Source organism: Pogona vitticeps, chromosome 5, assembly GCF_051106095.1.
Source record: "Pogona vitticeps strain Pit_001003342236 chromosome 5, PviZW2.1, whole genome shotgun sequence".
In the NCBI taxonomy this organism is placed as follows: Eukaryota; Metazoa; Chordata; class Lepidosauria; order Squamata; family Agamidae; genus Pogona; species Pogona vitticeps.
In genome coordinates, this window is record NC_135787.1 from 115,023,997 (window position 1) to 115,041,324 (window position 17,328).

Sequence of the window (17,328 nt, forward strand, 5' to 3'; positions counted from 1 at the left end):
AGCATGCAGAGCCCAGTAAGTGGACCAGGCAGGCTGTGGAAGGAGATGGAATACAGCACCACCTGTGGTGTTGCATTTCATACGAAGCACAAAACTTCCATCTCTACTCAGCTTCTTCTCTTCTTTTATTTATTTATTAATTTCCAGAGGGGATAGGGGTTAAGGTACAAATAGGGGACCAGGCAGAAAGGGGGGGGAGGGTAGGAAGGGGTAAAATTCCAGAGAGTGAAAAGTATTATTATATCCGCTTATACAAATATATTAAAAGGGGAAATCATACAAAGAAAAAAAATATAGTAATTTTCCATGGTATCTATAGTTACTAATCTTCCATTTTCTTCGACGTTCTATTTCTTATTATCTTTAAACTTACTAATTTTATAGGTTTGATATTATTCTGCCAAGTTTATATCTACTGCTCTAAATCAATGTTATAATCATTAGTTTATGTCCATTTTATCATATATTCTTTCACCACAAAATACCCTCTTAAATTTAACATTTCCATCTTTTGATCATCTATAGCAGTGGTCCCCAACCTTGGGCCTCCAGATGTTCTTGGACTTCAACTCCCAGAAATCCTGGCCAGCAGAGGTGCTGGTGAAGGCTTCTGGGAGTCATAGTCCAAGAACATCTGGAGGCCCAAGGTTGGGGACCACTAATCTATAGAACATCTTATCTATATTCTGGCAGGTTTATATCCACTGTTCTACATCAGTATTCTAACCAATATTTTGTGCCCCTCTTATCATGTAATTTCATTCTTTCATCTTCCATCTTATCGACCATTTACATTTATTTAGATCTGTTCCAAGAGCTTCATCAACTCCATGTACTGTTGCTTTCTTTGTCCCATCTGCCATGGCATATGTCCCATCATCTCCATTCCCTCCCTTCCATAGTAAAGTTCAGCATTTGCTGCACTTCTACTGCTGACATCTCCATAAGAGGGGTTAACAAATTAACTCTAAAATTCTCTCCCTCTGCTTGACGTTTTAATAAGCTGACTACCTGTCCTAGTTCCAGTTTTTCCTCCGTCTTCACTGTAGATTTAATTTGTGTCCCTATGTGGTTAGTGGTTGTTGTGGGTTTTTCGGGCTCTTTGGCCATGTTCTGAAGGTTGTTCTTTCTAAAGTTTTGCCAGTCTCTGTGGCCAGCATCTTCAGTGCTGTCCTCTGAAGATGCCGGCCACAGAGACTGGCGAAACGTTAGGAAGAACAACCTTCAGAACACGGCCAAAGAGCCCGAAAAACCCACAACAACCATTAGATCCCGGCCGTGGAAGCCTTCGCGAATACCTATGTGGCTAATTTGTTCAAATAGCTGATTCATCTCTCCTTTTATATGCAGTATTCCATTATATATGATGTTTTGAATATTCTTGAGAACTTCTTGTTCCATGATTCAATACTGTCTATTTGCAAGTATTATCTGGATTTCTTTCCAGCAGGTGGTACAATAGATGTTCCACAATGGTAGCTTGTGTCTTGGGGCAGAAAACATTTACAATTCAATCTCTCTCTCTAGTCTTAATAGTTAGCAATGGCTGACAGGGGTAAGGGCTTTTCCTCCTTTTCACCTTTTTCCCCAAGACTGTTTCTGGCTATTTCACAGAAATAGTTCACAGATTTAAATCCATCCATCAAATTTATAGTTAAGTAGTTTATGATTATATTGTCCTGTGGATGCGAGTTTTATTACAGCAATACAAGAAAAATCATTTTCTCTCTCCCCTCCACCCTTTTTCTTCTTCTCTCTCTCTTTCTCCCAGTCTTAAGAGGGAGAGAGTGCTTACTAGTCTGGCCAGATATTGATCTCTTCACTTTCTCTGACAGATTGCACCCACCATTATTTAGGTCCTTCAATACTATATGTAAAACAAGCCATTTACTTCAAGTTCTGGTCAAGATTATTTCCCAAAATCCTTCTGTACTTTTCTGCTCTCTGCCAGGGGCATTCACAGCTTTGTGCCAAGATAGCTCCCACCCGATTTTTGCATTCAGATGAGACTTCAAAGAGAGTAAAAACCAGGCAGCCCCCAGTTCTCCTCCCTTCGCAGTCAGATTCTGTTACTTCAGACTTTCACTTCTCCTAGTAAAAGCCCTTTCTCTGCTCAAGTTTGGGGGGGCCGAAACAGAGTGGTCTCGGTCCACTTCAGGAGCCCTCCTGAAATCCGACCGGTCTTGCTGCAATGAAGCCCCGCCTCCCCCAACTCTACTCTGCTTCCATAGATCAAGTTGATAAATCATGTTGTTTTTCTCTTACTTTTTAAAGATTTATCTTGTTTATCGATGGCAGTCTTCTTCCTCTTAGCTGGTGTCAATTCTGCAGTAATCTTTGACACCAACATTAAACTATCCTAATTATTTTTAGCTTTAACTTATGTTATTAATCTATGTTTATTTGATGTTTAATTTTGATTTTGACTGTTATTGTATTTATTGTTTCATATTATCATTTATCTGTTTAGTTGTAAACCACCCAGAGTGGCCCTGGCAGCCAGATGCACGGTACAGAAGTCAAACAAAGAACAAACAAACTTAAATCAGTGCCAAAATCAAAACAGGTTCAGATGCTGATACAGGTAAGTTCGGGTTCGGAAGATCTATGTTTTTCATGAGTTTTCATGAGGTGTGTTTCAACTGCAGGCCTATAGCTGGAGGCTTGTATTTTTTAATATATTGATTAAAGCTTGGTATGCTGACCTCTCTATAGCTTAGCTTTTTAAAAGAAAGTTTTTGTTAATACATGGTTCAAGGGTTTATTGCTAAACCGCATTTAGTAGGCCTTTCTATGGATTTCATCCCCATACAAAACCATTGTATTCTAACAACTATCTTAAAAGAATGAATCAGGGATATTGATTTTCGACGTTCTCTACAAAGAGAACATGTTCTCTAATGCATTTTGAGTTGAGCTCTGAATTTTCAAAGGACGCTACATATTTGGATAGCTTACTGTTCCTAAGTATCAGCGTGCTTTCTCTAGAGATAGATTCTGTAGTATGGAAGGGCATTATTGTAACATTCCATATGAAAATTGGCTATGGCCCTCTGGAGATGAAGTAGCTGAATCTTTAGCCCATGTCCATTTTGAATGTAGCTTAAAAGTATGTAGCTAAAAAAAGAGTATGAAGACTTACAACACCGTCTAGAACTGAAACGAAAGAAAGATCTTCTCATTATACGGGATTGGAATGCTAAAGTAGGGAGTCAAGAGATAAAAGGAACAACAGGAAAGTTTGGCCTTGTAGTTCAAAACGAAGCAGGGCAAAAACTAACAGAGTTTTGTCAAGAGAACAAGCTGGTCATCACAAACACACTTTTCCAACAACACAAGAGGCGACTCTACACATGGAAATCACCAGATAGGAATACCGCAATCAGATTGATTATATTCTCTGCAGTCAAAGATGGAGAAGCTCCTTACAGTTAGCAAAAACAAGATCTGGAGCTGATTGTGGCTCTGAACATCAGCTTCTCATAGCAAAATTCAAGCTTAAATTGAAGAGAGTACGAAAAACCACTGGGCTAGTCAGGTATAATCTAAACCAAATCCCTTATGAATACACAGTGGAAGTGAAGAATAGATTTAAAAAACTACATTTGATGGACAGAGTGCCTGAAAAACTATGGCTGGAGGCTCATAACACTGTACATTAGGCAGCAACAAAAACCATCCCAAAGAAAAGGAAATGCAAGAAAGCCAAATGGCTGTCCAACAAGGCCTTACAAATAGCAGAGAAGAGAAGGGAAACCAAATGCAAGGGAGATAGGGAAAGTTACAGAAAATTGAATGCAGAATTCCAAAGAATAGCAAGGAGAAACAAGAGGGACTTCTTAACTGAACAATGCAAAGAAATAGAGGAAAATAATAGAAAAGGAAAAACCAGAGATCTGTTCAGGAAAACTGGAGATATTAAAGGAAAATTTTGAGCAAAGATGAACATGATAAAGGACAAAAATGGGAGAGGCCTCACAGAAGCAGAAGACATGAAGAAGAGGTGAGAAGAATACACAGAGGAATTATATCAAAAAGATTTGGATGTCCCGGACAACCCAGATAGTGTGGTTGTTGACCTTGAGCCAGACATCCTGGAAAGTGAAGTCAAGTGGGGCTTAGAAAGCTTGGCTAACAACAAGGCCAGGGGAAGTGTTACCATTCCAGTGGAACTATTTAAAATCATATAAGATTACGCTGTTAAGGTGCTACATTCAATATACCAGCAAGTTTGGAAAACTCAACAGTGGCCAGAGGACTGGAAAAGATCAGTCTACATCCTTATCCCAAAAAAGGGCATTGCCAAAGAATGCTCCAACTACAATACAATTGCACTCATTTCACAAGCTAGCAAGGTTATGCTCAAAATCCTCCAAGGTAGGCTTCAGGAGTATGTGGACTGAGAACTCCCAGAAGTACAAGCTGCATTTTGAAGGGGCACAGGAACTAGAGACCAAATTGCTAACATGCGCTGGATTATGGAGAAACCCATAGAGTTCCAGAAAAACATCTACTTCTGCTTCATTGACTATGCAAAAGCCTTTGATTGTGTGGAACACAGCAAACTATGGCAAGTCCTTAAAGAAATGGGACTGCCTGATCACCTTATCTATCTCCTGAGAAACCTATACGTGGTGTCTTATACGCAGAATACATCATGCGAAAGGCCAGACTGGAGGAATCCCAAACCGGAATTAAGATTGCTGGAAGAAATATCAACAACCTCTGATATGCAGATGATACCATTCCGATGGCAGAAAGTGAGGAGGAATTAAGGAACCTTGTAATCAGGATGAAAGAGGAGAGCGCAAAAATGGTTTGAAGCTCGACATCAAAAAAATTAAGATCATGGCCACTGGTCCCATCACCTCCTGACAAATAGAGGGGAAGATATGGAGGCAGTGACAGATTTTACTTTCTTGGGCTCCATAATCACTGCAGATGGGGACAGCAGTCACGAAATTAAAACATGCCTGCTTCTTGGGAGGAAAGCAATGACAAACCTCGACAGCATCTTAAAAAGCATAGACATCACTTTGCCAACAAAAGTCCGCATAGTCAAAACTATGGTTTTTCCAGTAGCGATGTACGGAGGTGAGAGCTGGACCATAAGGAAAGCTGACCGCTGAAGAATTGATTCTTTTGAATTGTAGTGCTGGAGGAGACTCTTGAGAGTCCCCTGGACTGCAAGGAGAACAAACCTATCCATTCTAAAGGAAATCAAGCCTGAGTGCTCACTGGAAGGACAGATCCTGAAGCTGAGGCTCCAATACTTTGGCCATCTCATGAGAAGAGGAGACTCCCTGGAAAAGACCCTGATGTTAGGAAAGTATGAAGGCAGGAGGAGAAGGGGACGACAGAGGATGAGATGGTTGGACAGTGTCATCGAAGCGACCAACATGAATTTGACCCAACTCCGGGAGGCAGTGGAACACAGGAGGGCCTGGGGTGCTCTGGTCCATGGGGTCACGAAGAGTCGGACATGCATAAACGACTAGACAACAACAACAACAACATAATGAAGAGTGCAACATATCTTTCTGTCCTATTTTGATGACATACCCTGGAAGGCCATTCACATGGTAAATACCCTGTTTCCCCGAAATAGGACCTAACCTGAAAATAAACCCTAGTAAGATTTTTCAGGATGCTTGTAATATAAGCCCTACTTCAATAATAAGCCCCAGTTAAGTGAAACTCCGCCCTCCACCATTGTGCAGCAACCAGAATAAGATGACAATATTGCATTTGAATAAATGTAGATTGTTGTACATGAAAACAATAAAACATCCCCTGAAAATAAGCCCTAATGTGTTTTTTGGAGCAAAAATGAATATAAGACCCTTTCTTATTTTCGGGGAAACATGGTAGACTATTTGCTGATTGATACAAACAACTCTTTAAATATCTCACTTACCTTGAAAACCCTGTTAGGATTGTTATAATTTGGTTCCAACTTGATGGCACAGAACAACATAAATCAATCAATAACTGAGTCTGCAGCTATATTCATGTTTTCTATTGTAAGATCTCATTAAAAGACTTTGTTATCCTAAGCATATTCTCTTAAATATCTGAATGTCTAAATGATTATGCTGTATCATTCTGTTCTTACTTTTGTATTCTTTTAACTTTGGCCTGTAACCACACAATAAGAACATAAATAAGCAAGCAAGCACATTGACTATAGCAGGAGACAGGTCTAGCAACATCTAGTCACATGAATATAATTTTCCTTTTTCTTCACTAGATGTAACCCTGTGCATATAAAAAGATTAAAAAGAAGAAAAAGAAGAAGGATAGCATCTTTGCCCCTTTAAAATGTCCCAATATTCTAGCTGTAGCAACCCTCTGGTTTAAAATATCTGATATAATAAACAATGAATCTTATTATAGACTGTCTGCATCTATCACACTCAGGCTGCAAGAATTTTGGAAGCACAGAATACCACTGCTGTAGAATGACCAAGCTCTTACGCCTTATCTTCATAATAATTAGTTATTATTAGGATACAATATCCTATCATCAGTTACTTTACCACCAATACCCACAGGTCAACCAGAACTGAACAAAATAAAAATATTGGCAACCCATACAATTGCACCTGCAGAGAGGAAAACAAAGCATATAAATCCCACAATCATTATCAGTCATACTATTGTTTGATGTGACACTGAAGTAGAACTGTGACACTGAGTTTAAAACACAAGTTGGTACTGGCTGAAATGGACAAGTTGCTAAGATGGCTATTGCTGAGTGACAAAAAAAATTAAGGCTATGCAAATGTTTGTTTTTTTAAAAAAATCATGATTTATTCCTAAGGAATGTCAGTGACCTGACATTTATACCAAGCAGGCAAAAACTCCAATAAATCAGATCAAAAGGGATTGTTCTTTAAATAGCCAGTGAGCTGCTGGCAAACAGAGCAAACAGTTGATGAATGTCATCTGTTCTTGTTCATTTTTCAGGCTGCCTTGATTAACAGAAGTCCTATGAACAAGACAAGTGCATATCGGAAGGAAGGAAGGGAGGGAGGGAGGGAGGGAGGGAGAAAGAAAGGAAACTATTTTAGCTTTGCCACCAACATTTGGAGACAAATACAGGAAGCATTCTAAAAATGATATTCTTCATCTGAGAACGAGTAAAGCAGACATAGAAAGGATGGTTTTCTCTTTGAAGAAAAAAAAACTGACCAGAGCAGCAACATTAGGTTTATGCATTCCACCTTGCTCTTACCCTCACATGTATCCCAAGAAGAATTGAATCTTCTACTTTCTCTTTAGAGCTATTCTGGTTAGAATCAAACTGCTGGGAACTCTGGTTAGTTTAAAATACAGTTTCTTCAAACAAGCAAGAATGAAACTACAGTTTATTATTCTGGCTTATTAGCAAACTGTAATTTAAAAGCTGGGGAATGTCAGACTTTGGAGTCCAATTCGGCTTTCAAGGACCCATATTCCACCTCCTGGGCTTCCTCTCCAAATGTCCATGCCTCCTTCCTCATAGCACCATAACTAGGTGAGATCCTATAATATCTGTACATTTTTTTTACTACTCTGACATCGAAATGCTTCTCCTACAACTTTATTGGCAATATTTTATTTATTTATTTATTTATTTATTTATTAGATTTTAACCCCGCCCCTCTAGACTCTAGATTTTTTAAAAAGCCAACATTTGCAGAGCCTTATCTACAATAAGAGCTACCTGGGGGGAGCTAAATGGGGGGAGAGACGAGGAGACCACCCTGTTATTAGAGACAGAAATGGAACCGGTTGACTTAAGAGACCAGTAACCTCTTTATAAAGGGACCTTGGAATAGTTTGAATTATAACCCGTTTGAAAGAGATGTTTGGATGCCCTCATGGGACCCGTTGGTCCAGGGAAACAATGCTGAAGTAGAGATTGATCACATGGACCTGTTGTCCCATGTTACAATAAAACCCAGTTCTGATTCCCAAAAGTGGATGTCTCCATTAGAGCAATTCTACTAGTAGAATATACTTGAAAGTAACAGAAACACACACACACACACACACACACACACACACACACACACAGAGACAGAGAGAGAGAGAGAGAGAGAGAGAGAGAGAGAAGGTGGCATAACAGTGTCAAGATCATAACCTTAATTATTTTTCCTTGGGAAGGGGGAAAGGGTGTAATTAAAATAATGAACATATTATTTCTGAACTTCAGGAATAACTAATGCCTTTTCTTTCCAATGCTTTTCTTGCTGAAATAATAATGTATATTGTTCACTGAAGTAAACTTGAGCTTCATGACAGACACCGATATTCACTTTAAACATAGACTGTGATGGTATCACCATGTAGCCCAATACTCACTAAGCCTGGTGTTTCTAATAGAAGCAATAAATATTTCAGAAGACATTTATAATTCATGCCCAAGATGATGACCATCCTCCAAGATGATAATCCTACTTTAATTCTGTTTTAATCAACCTGATAATATGTTACAGAAACAAAAAAAAAATTAAAAAGTTAAAAGAACAAAAAGTATCAACTCTGCAATGTGTATTTAGCATCTGTAAGAAATTACATGTGCTCCAAGAGAAGTGATACTATCTTGCTACTTCTGGCCTACTTCTGGCTTAATTTCTAATTAAAATTGCAGTTTAATGAATGATTATAACAACTCAAATGCAGAAGCAACAATAGAGGACTTGGTTAGAGCCTGTTTCAGTCCACCTAAATTTGATGTATTGAGTACCTATCCTGAAAGGAAAGTTTATGCATTAATGTATCTTCACTTATAGCATATAGTTTAAAGTCACCACTACTTTTAACCATTCCATACCTTCTAATAAATGACAGAATACCTACACTAAATGTTTAGCCAAAAATGTTAGCTAAATAAAATTTTATTTAAATAAATGTTATCAATTTATTTCTATAAATAGCTTGTTTACTGTTAGAAAAGGTAAGATGCACTGAACAGCAATTAACACCATCAGCCATATCTGTTGCCACCAGTTTGCTCTTACACAAAAACGTTTTGTATATAGAATCACACAAAAGCACATTTAGATAATGAAAAGGATAAGCATCTCATAAAATAAATCTTTAATAGCACAAGACCTCAGATCCAGAGCAAGCAGACTCTGATAATATAAACATCTTTTTCAAGTTCTCACATTCCCCTGCCCATCCCAAATTCTGCTACTGAGAATCAGGAGACAATCTGGAACTGCATGAGATGGGGTACTGGGAAGTGCAACAGGAAAGAGAAATCAGAAGAACTCAAGAAGGCTTATTTGCATAAATGGAGTGCCTTTCTGTCCATGCAAGACAACTTTGAATCCAAGCTAAAAGAAATGGAGCTGTCAAGAAAGTGTAACAAAAGGATGAGGGTGTATCCCACAAAATGCAAATATCTAAGTTCTTTCTCAACATCCATCCACCTGATGTTCAATGTCCTGAAAACTGAATCAACCTGATACTATACTCAAAGACAACAACAAAATTTCTTAACTCTAAAGATCTGTTCTTCAAAAAGACATATCAATATTTGCATTCTAAAAACTCAGTCGCAGAATAAAGTATACCAAGAAAGTTGAGATAAGAAAGAAGAGAATACAATAGCTGAATTCAAACATTACCAGCAGTGGCATCCAAGAAGCCCATAGTTTATCATTATGTGCCTGTGCAGTAACATTTGAAAGAAACACATAATGTGTGTGGAGTCAGTAATGCAGCATCCATGCCAGGATGATACAACCTCACTTAGAAGATCCACAGGTTTCAAACATACTGGAATCTCTCATAACTAACATATTTTTAAAAGGCATATTGGACTACTTTATTATCAAAGACACTAGTAGCAAAGTACTGGGCATTCCATTCTTCACACACACAAATATGTTTACTCTCAGAAACAGAAAAAACTGTTTCCATAGATGATATAAATACAGAAACTAACTTGTGAGTTGAATAATCCTGAGTTCAGATGCCATCTGAGTAGATAGTGTTAATCTTTGGTAGTCTTATATCTAACTCCCTGGCAACTAAAATACAAGGATAAGAACACTGCCCATCTCACAGAATTAGACACTATAAGGATTGTTCAAATAATGGTTGTGAGGGGTCTGAATGTGCCATATAAATGCTTAGTAGTGACAGAGAAGTCCCTCTCCCATGTCCTCACCAAAGACACCCGTGAAGATGATAGGACTGAGAGAAAGGCCTCTCCTGTTGATTTAAACATCTGAGTTTAGATCCCATTCTGATGTGTATGTTTTCATCTGACAAGCAAATTTCATATTGGAAGGATTATGCATGTGTTTGGTCTCCCACACAATGCCATCCACCACAGATTGCTGTGTATCAAGTTTAGAAGGTTTTCATGATCAACCTTCCTCTTTGGCATTTACCTTGATTACACCAAACAAGAGTTCACATTAATGCTTAATATTATTGTTGGCAGTCAGAGAATCAGTCACCTTTTTCCTCTCTTGTCCCCCTCAGTCTAGAAGTTATTATCTTCACAATCTTTTTCAAACATTTGTCACTTGACTAGGAAGATATTTAAGAACTCATAAGAATGAAATTAACTAACCAGGAAGCACCTTGAAAACATCAGTATGTTGCATTTTAAAGCTCCAGGACTATCCTAATTGTACCCAGCTCTACAGTTACGAATTGACATCTGTCACCTTTAATGGCCTGTGTCAGGAATCTGCTATGCTATCCTTAGGCTACAGCATTCATGTCAATGTGATCTTTTAAAAAACATATTTGTTACTTTCAACTCCCTCCCTTCCAGCTAGTTTCCACTGACACACCTACCACTGACTATTGCTCATGATGATTATGTATTAATTCCAGAATCTGAAGCAGCATGCTTCTGAATATTACTCATAAGGAACAAAAATGAAAGAGAGTGTTTGTTCTCATGTCCTTCTTGGTTCTTTTGATTTGATTCCCTTGTGGGAATCAAGATACTGGGCTACACAGACATTTGTTGTGACCAGCAGATCTGAGTTGGCAGGACTTTTCTTGTATACAGAGTTTAGCTATAGCTCATAGAGTAGTTGCTTACACACCCATTGTTTGAACTTACTGTATTTTCCAGCATGGCTAACAGAAACATTATCATGTCAGAATAGTTAGGCTCATGAAAAATATTTCCCAACAGAAAAGCAAAACTTAGTGGGGTTTTTTCCAGTTATTATTTTGTTAGCTGCTACCAATGTAACAGAAGCATTAACATTTCAGCTTGAATGATATGCTCAGCCTTATCAAATGTATAGAAAACGTGTACTGAAATAGGTATAAGTTAAGTAGGTTTCGCTCACCTCAGGCCAAAATTGCCCAGGCATCTTGAATCATTTTTCAACTATTCATTAATGGAAAACGTCATTCCAAAGAATATTTCTGAAGCTTATTTACCTTTGCCAAATAAAAATCTATTGATTATCTAACACTATCTCATTCCAATGATGCATGTACCAAAGGAAAAATTGGAAAATGGCTCTCCTAAAAGAGGATTATCAGCATAATTCCCAAATCAAATGACTCACCAAAACAGAAAAAAATAAAAATAAATGGCAAAAATAATCCACAAATGGTTTAATTAACAAAATAATTAAAGGTCACAGTAAAAACTAAGAAATACCACACTGTCCTTTCTTGCTGGATTTTATTAGTCCTGCTGCCTTAACAGAGATGTTAAACTGGAGATCCTCTGCATGCAAATCCTCCTCCCCAACCAGGGGAGCTCCTCTGTTATGAGAAAAGAAATATTGCTTTCTCGCCATTTTAATCATGAGTAACTACTTGTTATTTAAAGGCAGAAAGAGTTTCAACAGAGTAGCTCTGTTCAAGCGCCATGCCATTAGAACTCTATAAACAGGAACCTTATTTCCTAAAGCTGAACAGACATCCTTTCACTCAGTACTCATACACCATAGAGGCTAAAATCCAAGGCAGGCTCCTTCTCCCACTGCACTCTCAGATTGCCCAAATTCTTCAGTTTCAAGAGGAAATACAACCAATATAGCAGTGGGAGAGACAAGACCAAAACATGGATGGTGTGGTGATAGAGCTCTACTGTATAAAAGAGGAAGTGATTAGTAAGTCTTCTTGAAACTTAATTGCACTGCTAAATGATAACAAAACCAGTTGAAACACATTTCTAAGATCTAACATGAATAATTTATCTGAAAAAAATCTTACCTTCTTCTGGTACCAGACTATAGCATCCGTTACTTTGGACGCCATTTATTCTGTGGCATTTATACAGAAGTCATTTTAGGCTGCAAAGAAAAAAGACATAAATTTATATTCATATTCTGAAGTAAAATCTAAAATATGCAGATGTTTTTAGTTAACAATGGGTGCCCGTTTAACAAAAAAGCAAATACTTTCAATGATCCCCAGTGACTTATTCAAGTTCAAACGTTGTCAAATGCTCCATGAAATAATTATCTGAATGACAGCCTTCCTTTTAATTCTATTACAGAATTTCTGATTAGGACTGACAAAAATGCAGATGTTTTGCTTTCAGCCCTGCAGAAGCAAAGATCAATATGTATTGTGCCCAATAGACATTTCTAGCTGAGAAGAAAGTTCCCTCTTTCCAATGCAATAGTGGGAAGCTATTCTAATCCAAGAGATGGTGAACACTTTAGTGTCAGACCCCCCCTCCAACATGGGACTGTCTATGTGCACATCTACACACCCATTCATACACACTTCACACATACAGAACTGTCAGAAAGTCCCTGTGACCAGGCCAACCTGGCTAATCACCTTTCAACTGCCCTTTCCTTAGGCTTACCTTAAGCCCAAATCATTAGAGACAAATGGTTTTTAAATTGAAACATAGAAGTTATCTCTTTAAATAGTACAAATATAAAATACACATTCTTAAGTTTGAAGTTACATTAATAGTATCTGTCAACTTTTCTACAGTATTCCAAAATGTAACATAGCCCGGTTTGAAACTCAGACTATTTCCCCTTGATGCAATTTAATTCCATCTTGTTAACTCTTTCCGGTTAACTCTCAAAAACTCCCTCAGTTAACTCTCCTGAAAAACCTCCAGCTCTTGTTTATATATCACCTGCTGGAACCTATGGATTGGATCTCCTTATGACTCCTTCTAGCCAATCACACTTCCTCTGTCCTTGCTGGGCAAAACAGGTGAGAGTTCCATCCTCATCAATGTCAACAAATTCTTTTAAAACCTTGTTGTCGTGATAGAAGAACAATTCTGCAGGGGTCTACATGGTGGGGACAGCTACCCCTTCCATTCCCAGTAGAACACTTTAAAAGGCATCTCCAGCATGCTGTATTTAGGTTTCAGAAAGCTTCCACTGACACCTTTGGAGGCTTTCTGAAACATTCACAGCAGTTGAAGGGGAACAGATACCCTTTATCGCTCATAACTGACCTGGGCAGCAGGGAAACTGACATGCCACATTGGACCTTCCATAAGCTATAACTGACATACATAGCAAAGGTTCCTCATCCTAATTGCAGGTTGCTGCTGCCCTCTCCCATCCCATTTTGTCCACATAACATTTTTTCTTACATTGATTTCAATACAAATCCAAGGCAGACCTTTCAACATCACAGTAATCCAAGTTTATGCACCAAACACCAATGCTGAGCAGACTGAAATTGACAAATCTTATGAAGACTTACATCACCTTCTAGAACTGACCAGCATACCTGGACCACCAGCACACCTGGTGGGTCCATGGATCATCCCAGAATACTTCAGTTTCCATCCCACACGGTTTAATAGGGAGTTTCCTATTACAACTACTCTTTTCTTCCTCTTTCTCTAGGGTGTGGGTTAAGTGCCCGTGCTTAGCAGAGTTTCAGTCCCTCTCGTGCACTCCTGCGGTGCCTCCTCTTTGACTTTGCTTGCTGTCTGCCAGACTCTTCATCAAGAACCTGAAAGCAGGTTTGCAGTTCCACTGGTGAAGATAGTCTCCTTCTTTTGCCCCTAACTGACTCTTTTCTATAGTTCCTCCTCCACTAAGTTTGCTCTCTCCCCAGCATTGTCCTCCTCTACCTTCCCTTATTGCTCTTTCACCTCCAGTGCATCCATTGACTGCAGCTATCATCTTGAGACATAGCAGGCCTGGCTTTCCCTCCAGGCTCTTTTCATGCCCTCAGCCCAGCTGATAGGCAGATACATGCACAGAGGCAGCAGGCCTAGCTTCTGGAAGGGAAGCTCGACCTGTTTCTCAAGATGTCAGCAGTGGGGATGGAGAAGGAGAAAGTGGAGGAGGTGACAGCAGCAGTGGGCTGACTGTGGGGCTGCAAATGGACGATCCAGTGCCGCACGGTGCACAACTGAGGCTGTGCAACCCCAGACTGACCATTTGCTCAGTGGCTTAGATCTCTGGCTGCAGAGCCAGAGGCTGGGAGTTTGATTCCACACTATGCCTCCTTGAAAGGGATTGGACTCAATGATCCACAGGGTCCCTTCCAGCTCTGCAGTTCAAAGGTGGTGGTGGTGGTTTGCAGCAATGGAGGAAGAGGCATCAGAACCAGGTAGGGAGGTGACAGGGGGGCAGTGGGAAGTGGGTGGGAGCAGACTGTGGGGGTGGAGGTTTATTTTTTCTTCCCCCCAGGCACAACCTTTACAAAAAACGAACCAGTTCATGCCTCATTTTTTAAAAAAAGTTCAGATAGTTTGTGGTTATCTCTAATCTAGATCAGACATTCTCAATGGAGCCATATTGTCCCTTGGAGAGCTCTGGCACATTTGAGAGGGGGTCACAGACTAAAACATGTGAGAAGTTTCTGAAAGATATCTGTTGTGTTGTATCCTTGTTTCACAGGTAGCCCTGGAACCTGAGAAGCGTTCCTAAAAGGGTCGTGGACAAATAAGGTTGAGAAAGTCTGATGTAGATCAGTGGTTCTTAACCTTTTTGAAAGAAATGCCCCCTTGAGCCATTGAGGAAGTTATCATCGCCCCCCTCCCTGAGGTGATATCTTACCTACCTACCTACCTACCTACCTACCTACCTACCTACCTACCTACCTACCTACCTTGTCTCCCTCCCCACCTGGGTGCGAGGCAGCGCTTCACGGGGTGAGGATGAGGACCCAAGAGAACCTTTCCTTCCACCTGATCCACACTCAGTGCTCCCCTAAAGGAGAAAGGCAAGACGTGGCAGGTAGAAAGAGCTGGATCATCTGGCGGCAGCAGCAGCACCAGATCTACTGCCAGCACTGCGGCTGCAGTCGCCTTCACAGGTTTGGCTCGCTCCAGCGCCCCCCTACCGCCCCCCTTCTGTTCTTTTGCCCCCACACCGCCCCCTTTTCGTTCTACCGCCCCCCTGAAAAATGAAATCGCCCCCTGGCGGGCATTATTGCCCACGTTAAGAACCACTAATCTAGATAATCCATTTTATCTAAAAATCTTTGGAGCTGGTAGGCCACCACATGTTCATGCATCTCATCCAAACATGTGTTGTTGGAGACTAGCCAGCAGTTACCCAGCATGATGGGGTTCAGAGAAAGCTTTCTCAACGATGGTTTTATAGTTGCCTCTTTTCGGCAGATTAGGGTTCTGTTTTCCTGAAGACAGTCATTCACTGTTCCCTTTACCCACTCAGTCATACCACACGGGTATACTGTAGTTAATACTTCCATTCTTCCATTCAATCACAATTATTTGCAGTCACAGACCTGTTCAGCACATCTTAACACATTTTCACATTACCCAATTTCAACATTATTACAAGAAAATAGAAAATGTTACCTGATTTCCATCATTTTAAAAGTACCAACACTCTCCTTGCAACAGATTTGCTCAAAAAACTGTTTTTCCTTCTATCTCACACAACCTCATGTTGTTTGGCTGCCATTTTTATTAACACAACACCCACTGCACAACACCTGAGCTCAAAGTGAATATTCTACTTCTGGTATAACTGAATGTGCATTAGATATAGTGGGTCAAATCCAGAGATGCATGAGAAGAAAGCTGTTTGCACAATAGGGGACTCTAGTCTTCTACTTCCCTGACCCTCCAGAGAGGCTTTTGAAGGGAAAAGGTCAGCAAATCCTATTGAGTAAACAGCCTTTTGTTCACACAGCTTTGGATCTGAGCCAGAATGAATAAAAGCAGTAGCTTTTTAATTATAATGTGTTAAAATCCTGATTTAAAATAAAATCAGACTCATAAAATTTGTTACATTTTGCTTTAGATTTGTGCTACATAATGCTTTAGGTTTTCAAACTTCACAATCCTCAGTAAAATGTATACAGGGGATCCCCAGCTTACAAGACCTGACTTAATAATGCCTGCTTTTAGAATCATTCCAGTATTATCTGATACTATCCAAAGCATTCCAAACTCACTTCTATGAGCTTTGTGAATAGCACTGCAAACTGTAAAGTCCTATTTTATGTCCTCCAGAAAGCTAAACTTCTTGATTCTCAAACTGTGATTGTTTTCAATTAACTACTTTCCTTATAACATGCTTCCACATCTTTTCAAACATCTCTTTTTCTGAAAATGTTTAATACTTTATCCTGAAAAGAAATGACTCTGCATGTTTACTGATGCAAACAGTAATGGATTAGGAAATAAAATTCCATTTGTTTTCAATGTAGGTAATTAACTGCTAATAGTCAGCTTAATACAGACTCACATAAGGTATTACTAAAGTAACATTGCAAACCAATACATATCAACTCAGATGAAAGTACCACTAACTTCAACAGAATGTAATTCTAAGTTAAAATGTATAAGACCGTAACCTAAATTATCTTTGAAATTAGCCAAGTAATGCACAATATTTTCAAATTAAAAATACAACTAGACTTAGACGTCTACAACCAGGCTGACAGTTAAAGCCAACCCACCCACCCACCCACCCCCGGCAATCCATCTAGCTCCTTAAAATGCTACATAGATGACTGGAGGATGCTGCTGAATGGGTTATGCTGTGGTGCAGGAGGGACTCCATGTGGGAGGAAGCACATTATATGCTGCCACGATACACTGATTCTCTGTAGAATATGCAAAGGACAGCAAGATTTTTCAGATTCTTGTAGAAGCAGGACATCTGCTGGACTCCAATTTCTATTCCTCTTTCCTGCTTTCAAAAGACAGATGCTAGAAACTGGGGAGTATTGAAAATGAAGTCTATTATTCTCAAAATCCTTTTGGCTCTTTTTAAAAAAACAAAATACCCTTAGTCTGAGGGGAAATAATTTAATCTAGTATTTCCTTCACAATTTTGACGCTTTCGACTGTAAATACAGCATATTTTTATATAAATGTAAATATTTAAATTTAAAACATACTTCTATTTCCCCCATCTGCTCAAATCT

General features: G+C 39.3%; 1 protein-coding gene across 2 annotated transcripts in view; it reads right to left on the reverse strand.

Annotated features, from left to right (window-relative positions):
• PHTF2 (putative homeodomain transcription factor 2) overlaps window positions 1–17,328 on the reverse strand; it is a 91,286-nt gene that overhangs the window by 60,580 nt on the left and 13,378 nt on the right. For both annotated transcript variants that reach the window (XM_073000711.2, XM_073000710.2), the window contains exon 2: window positions 12,199–12,278. In XM_073000711.2, coding sequence (XP_072856812.1) covers window positions 12,199–12,243 — 45 coding nt within the window. In that variant the 5' untranslated portion in view covers window positions 12,244–12,278. The remainder of the gene's footprint in view (window positions 1–12,198; window positions 12,279–17,328) is intronic.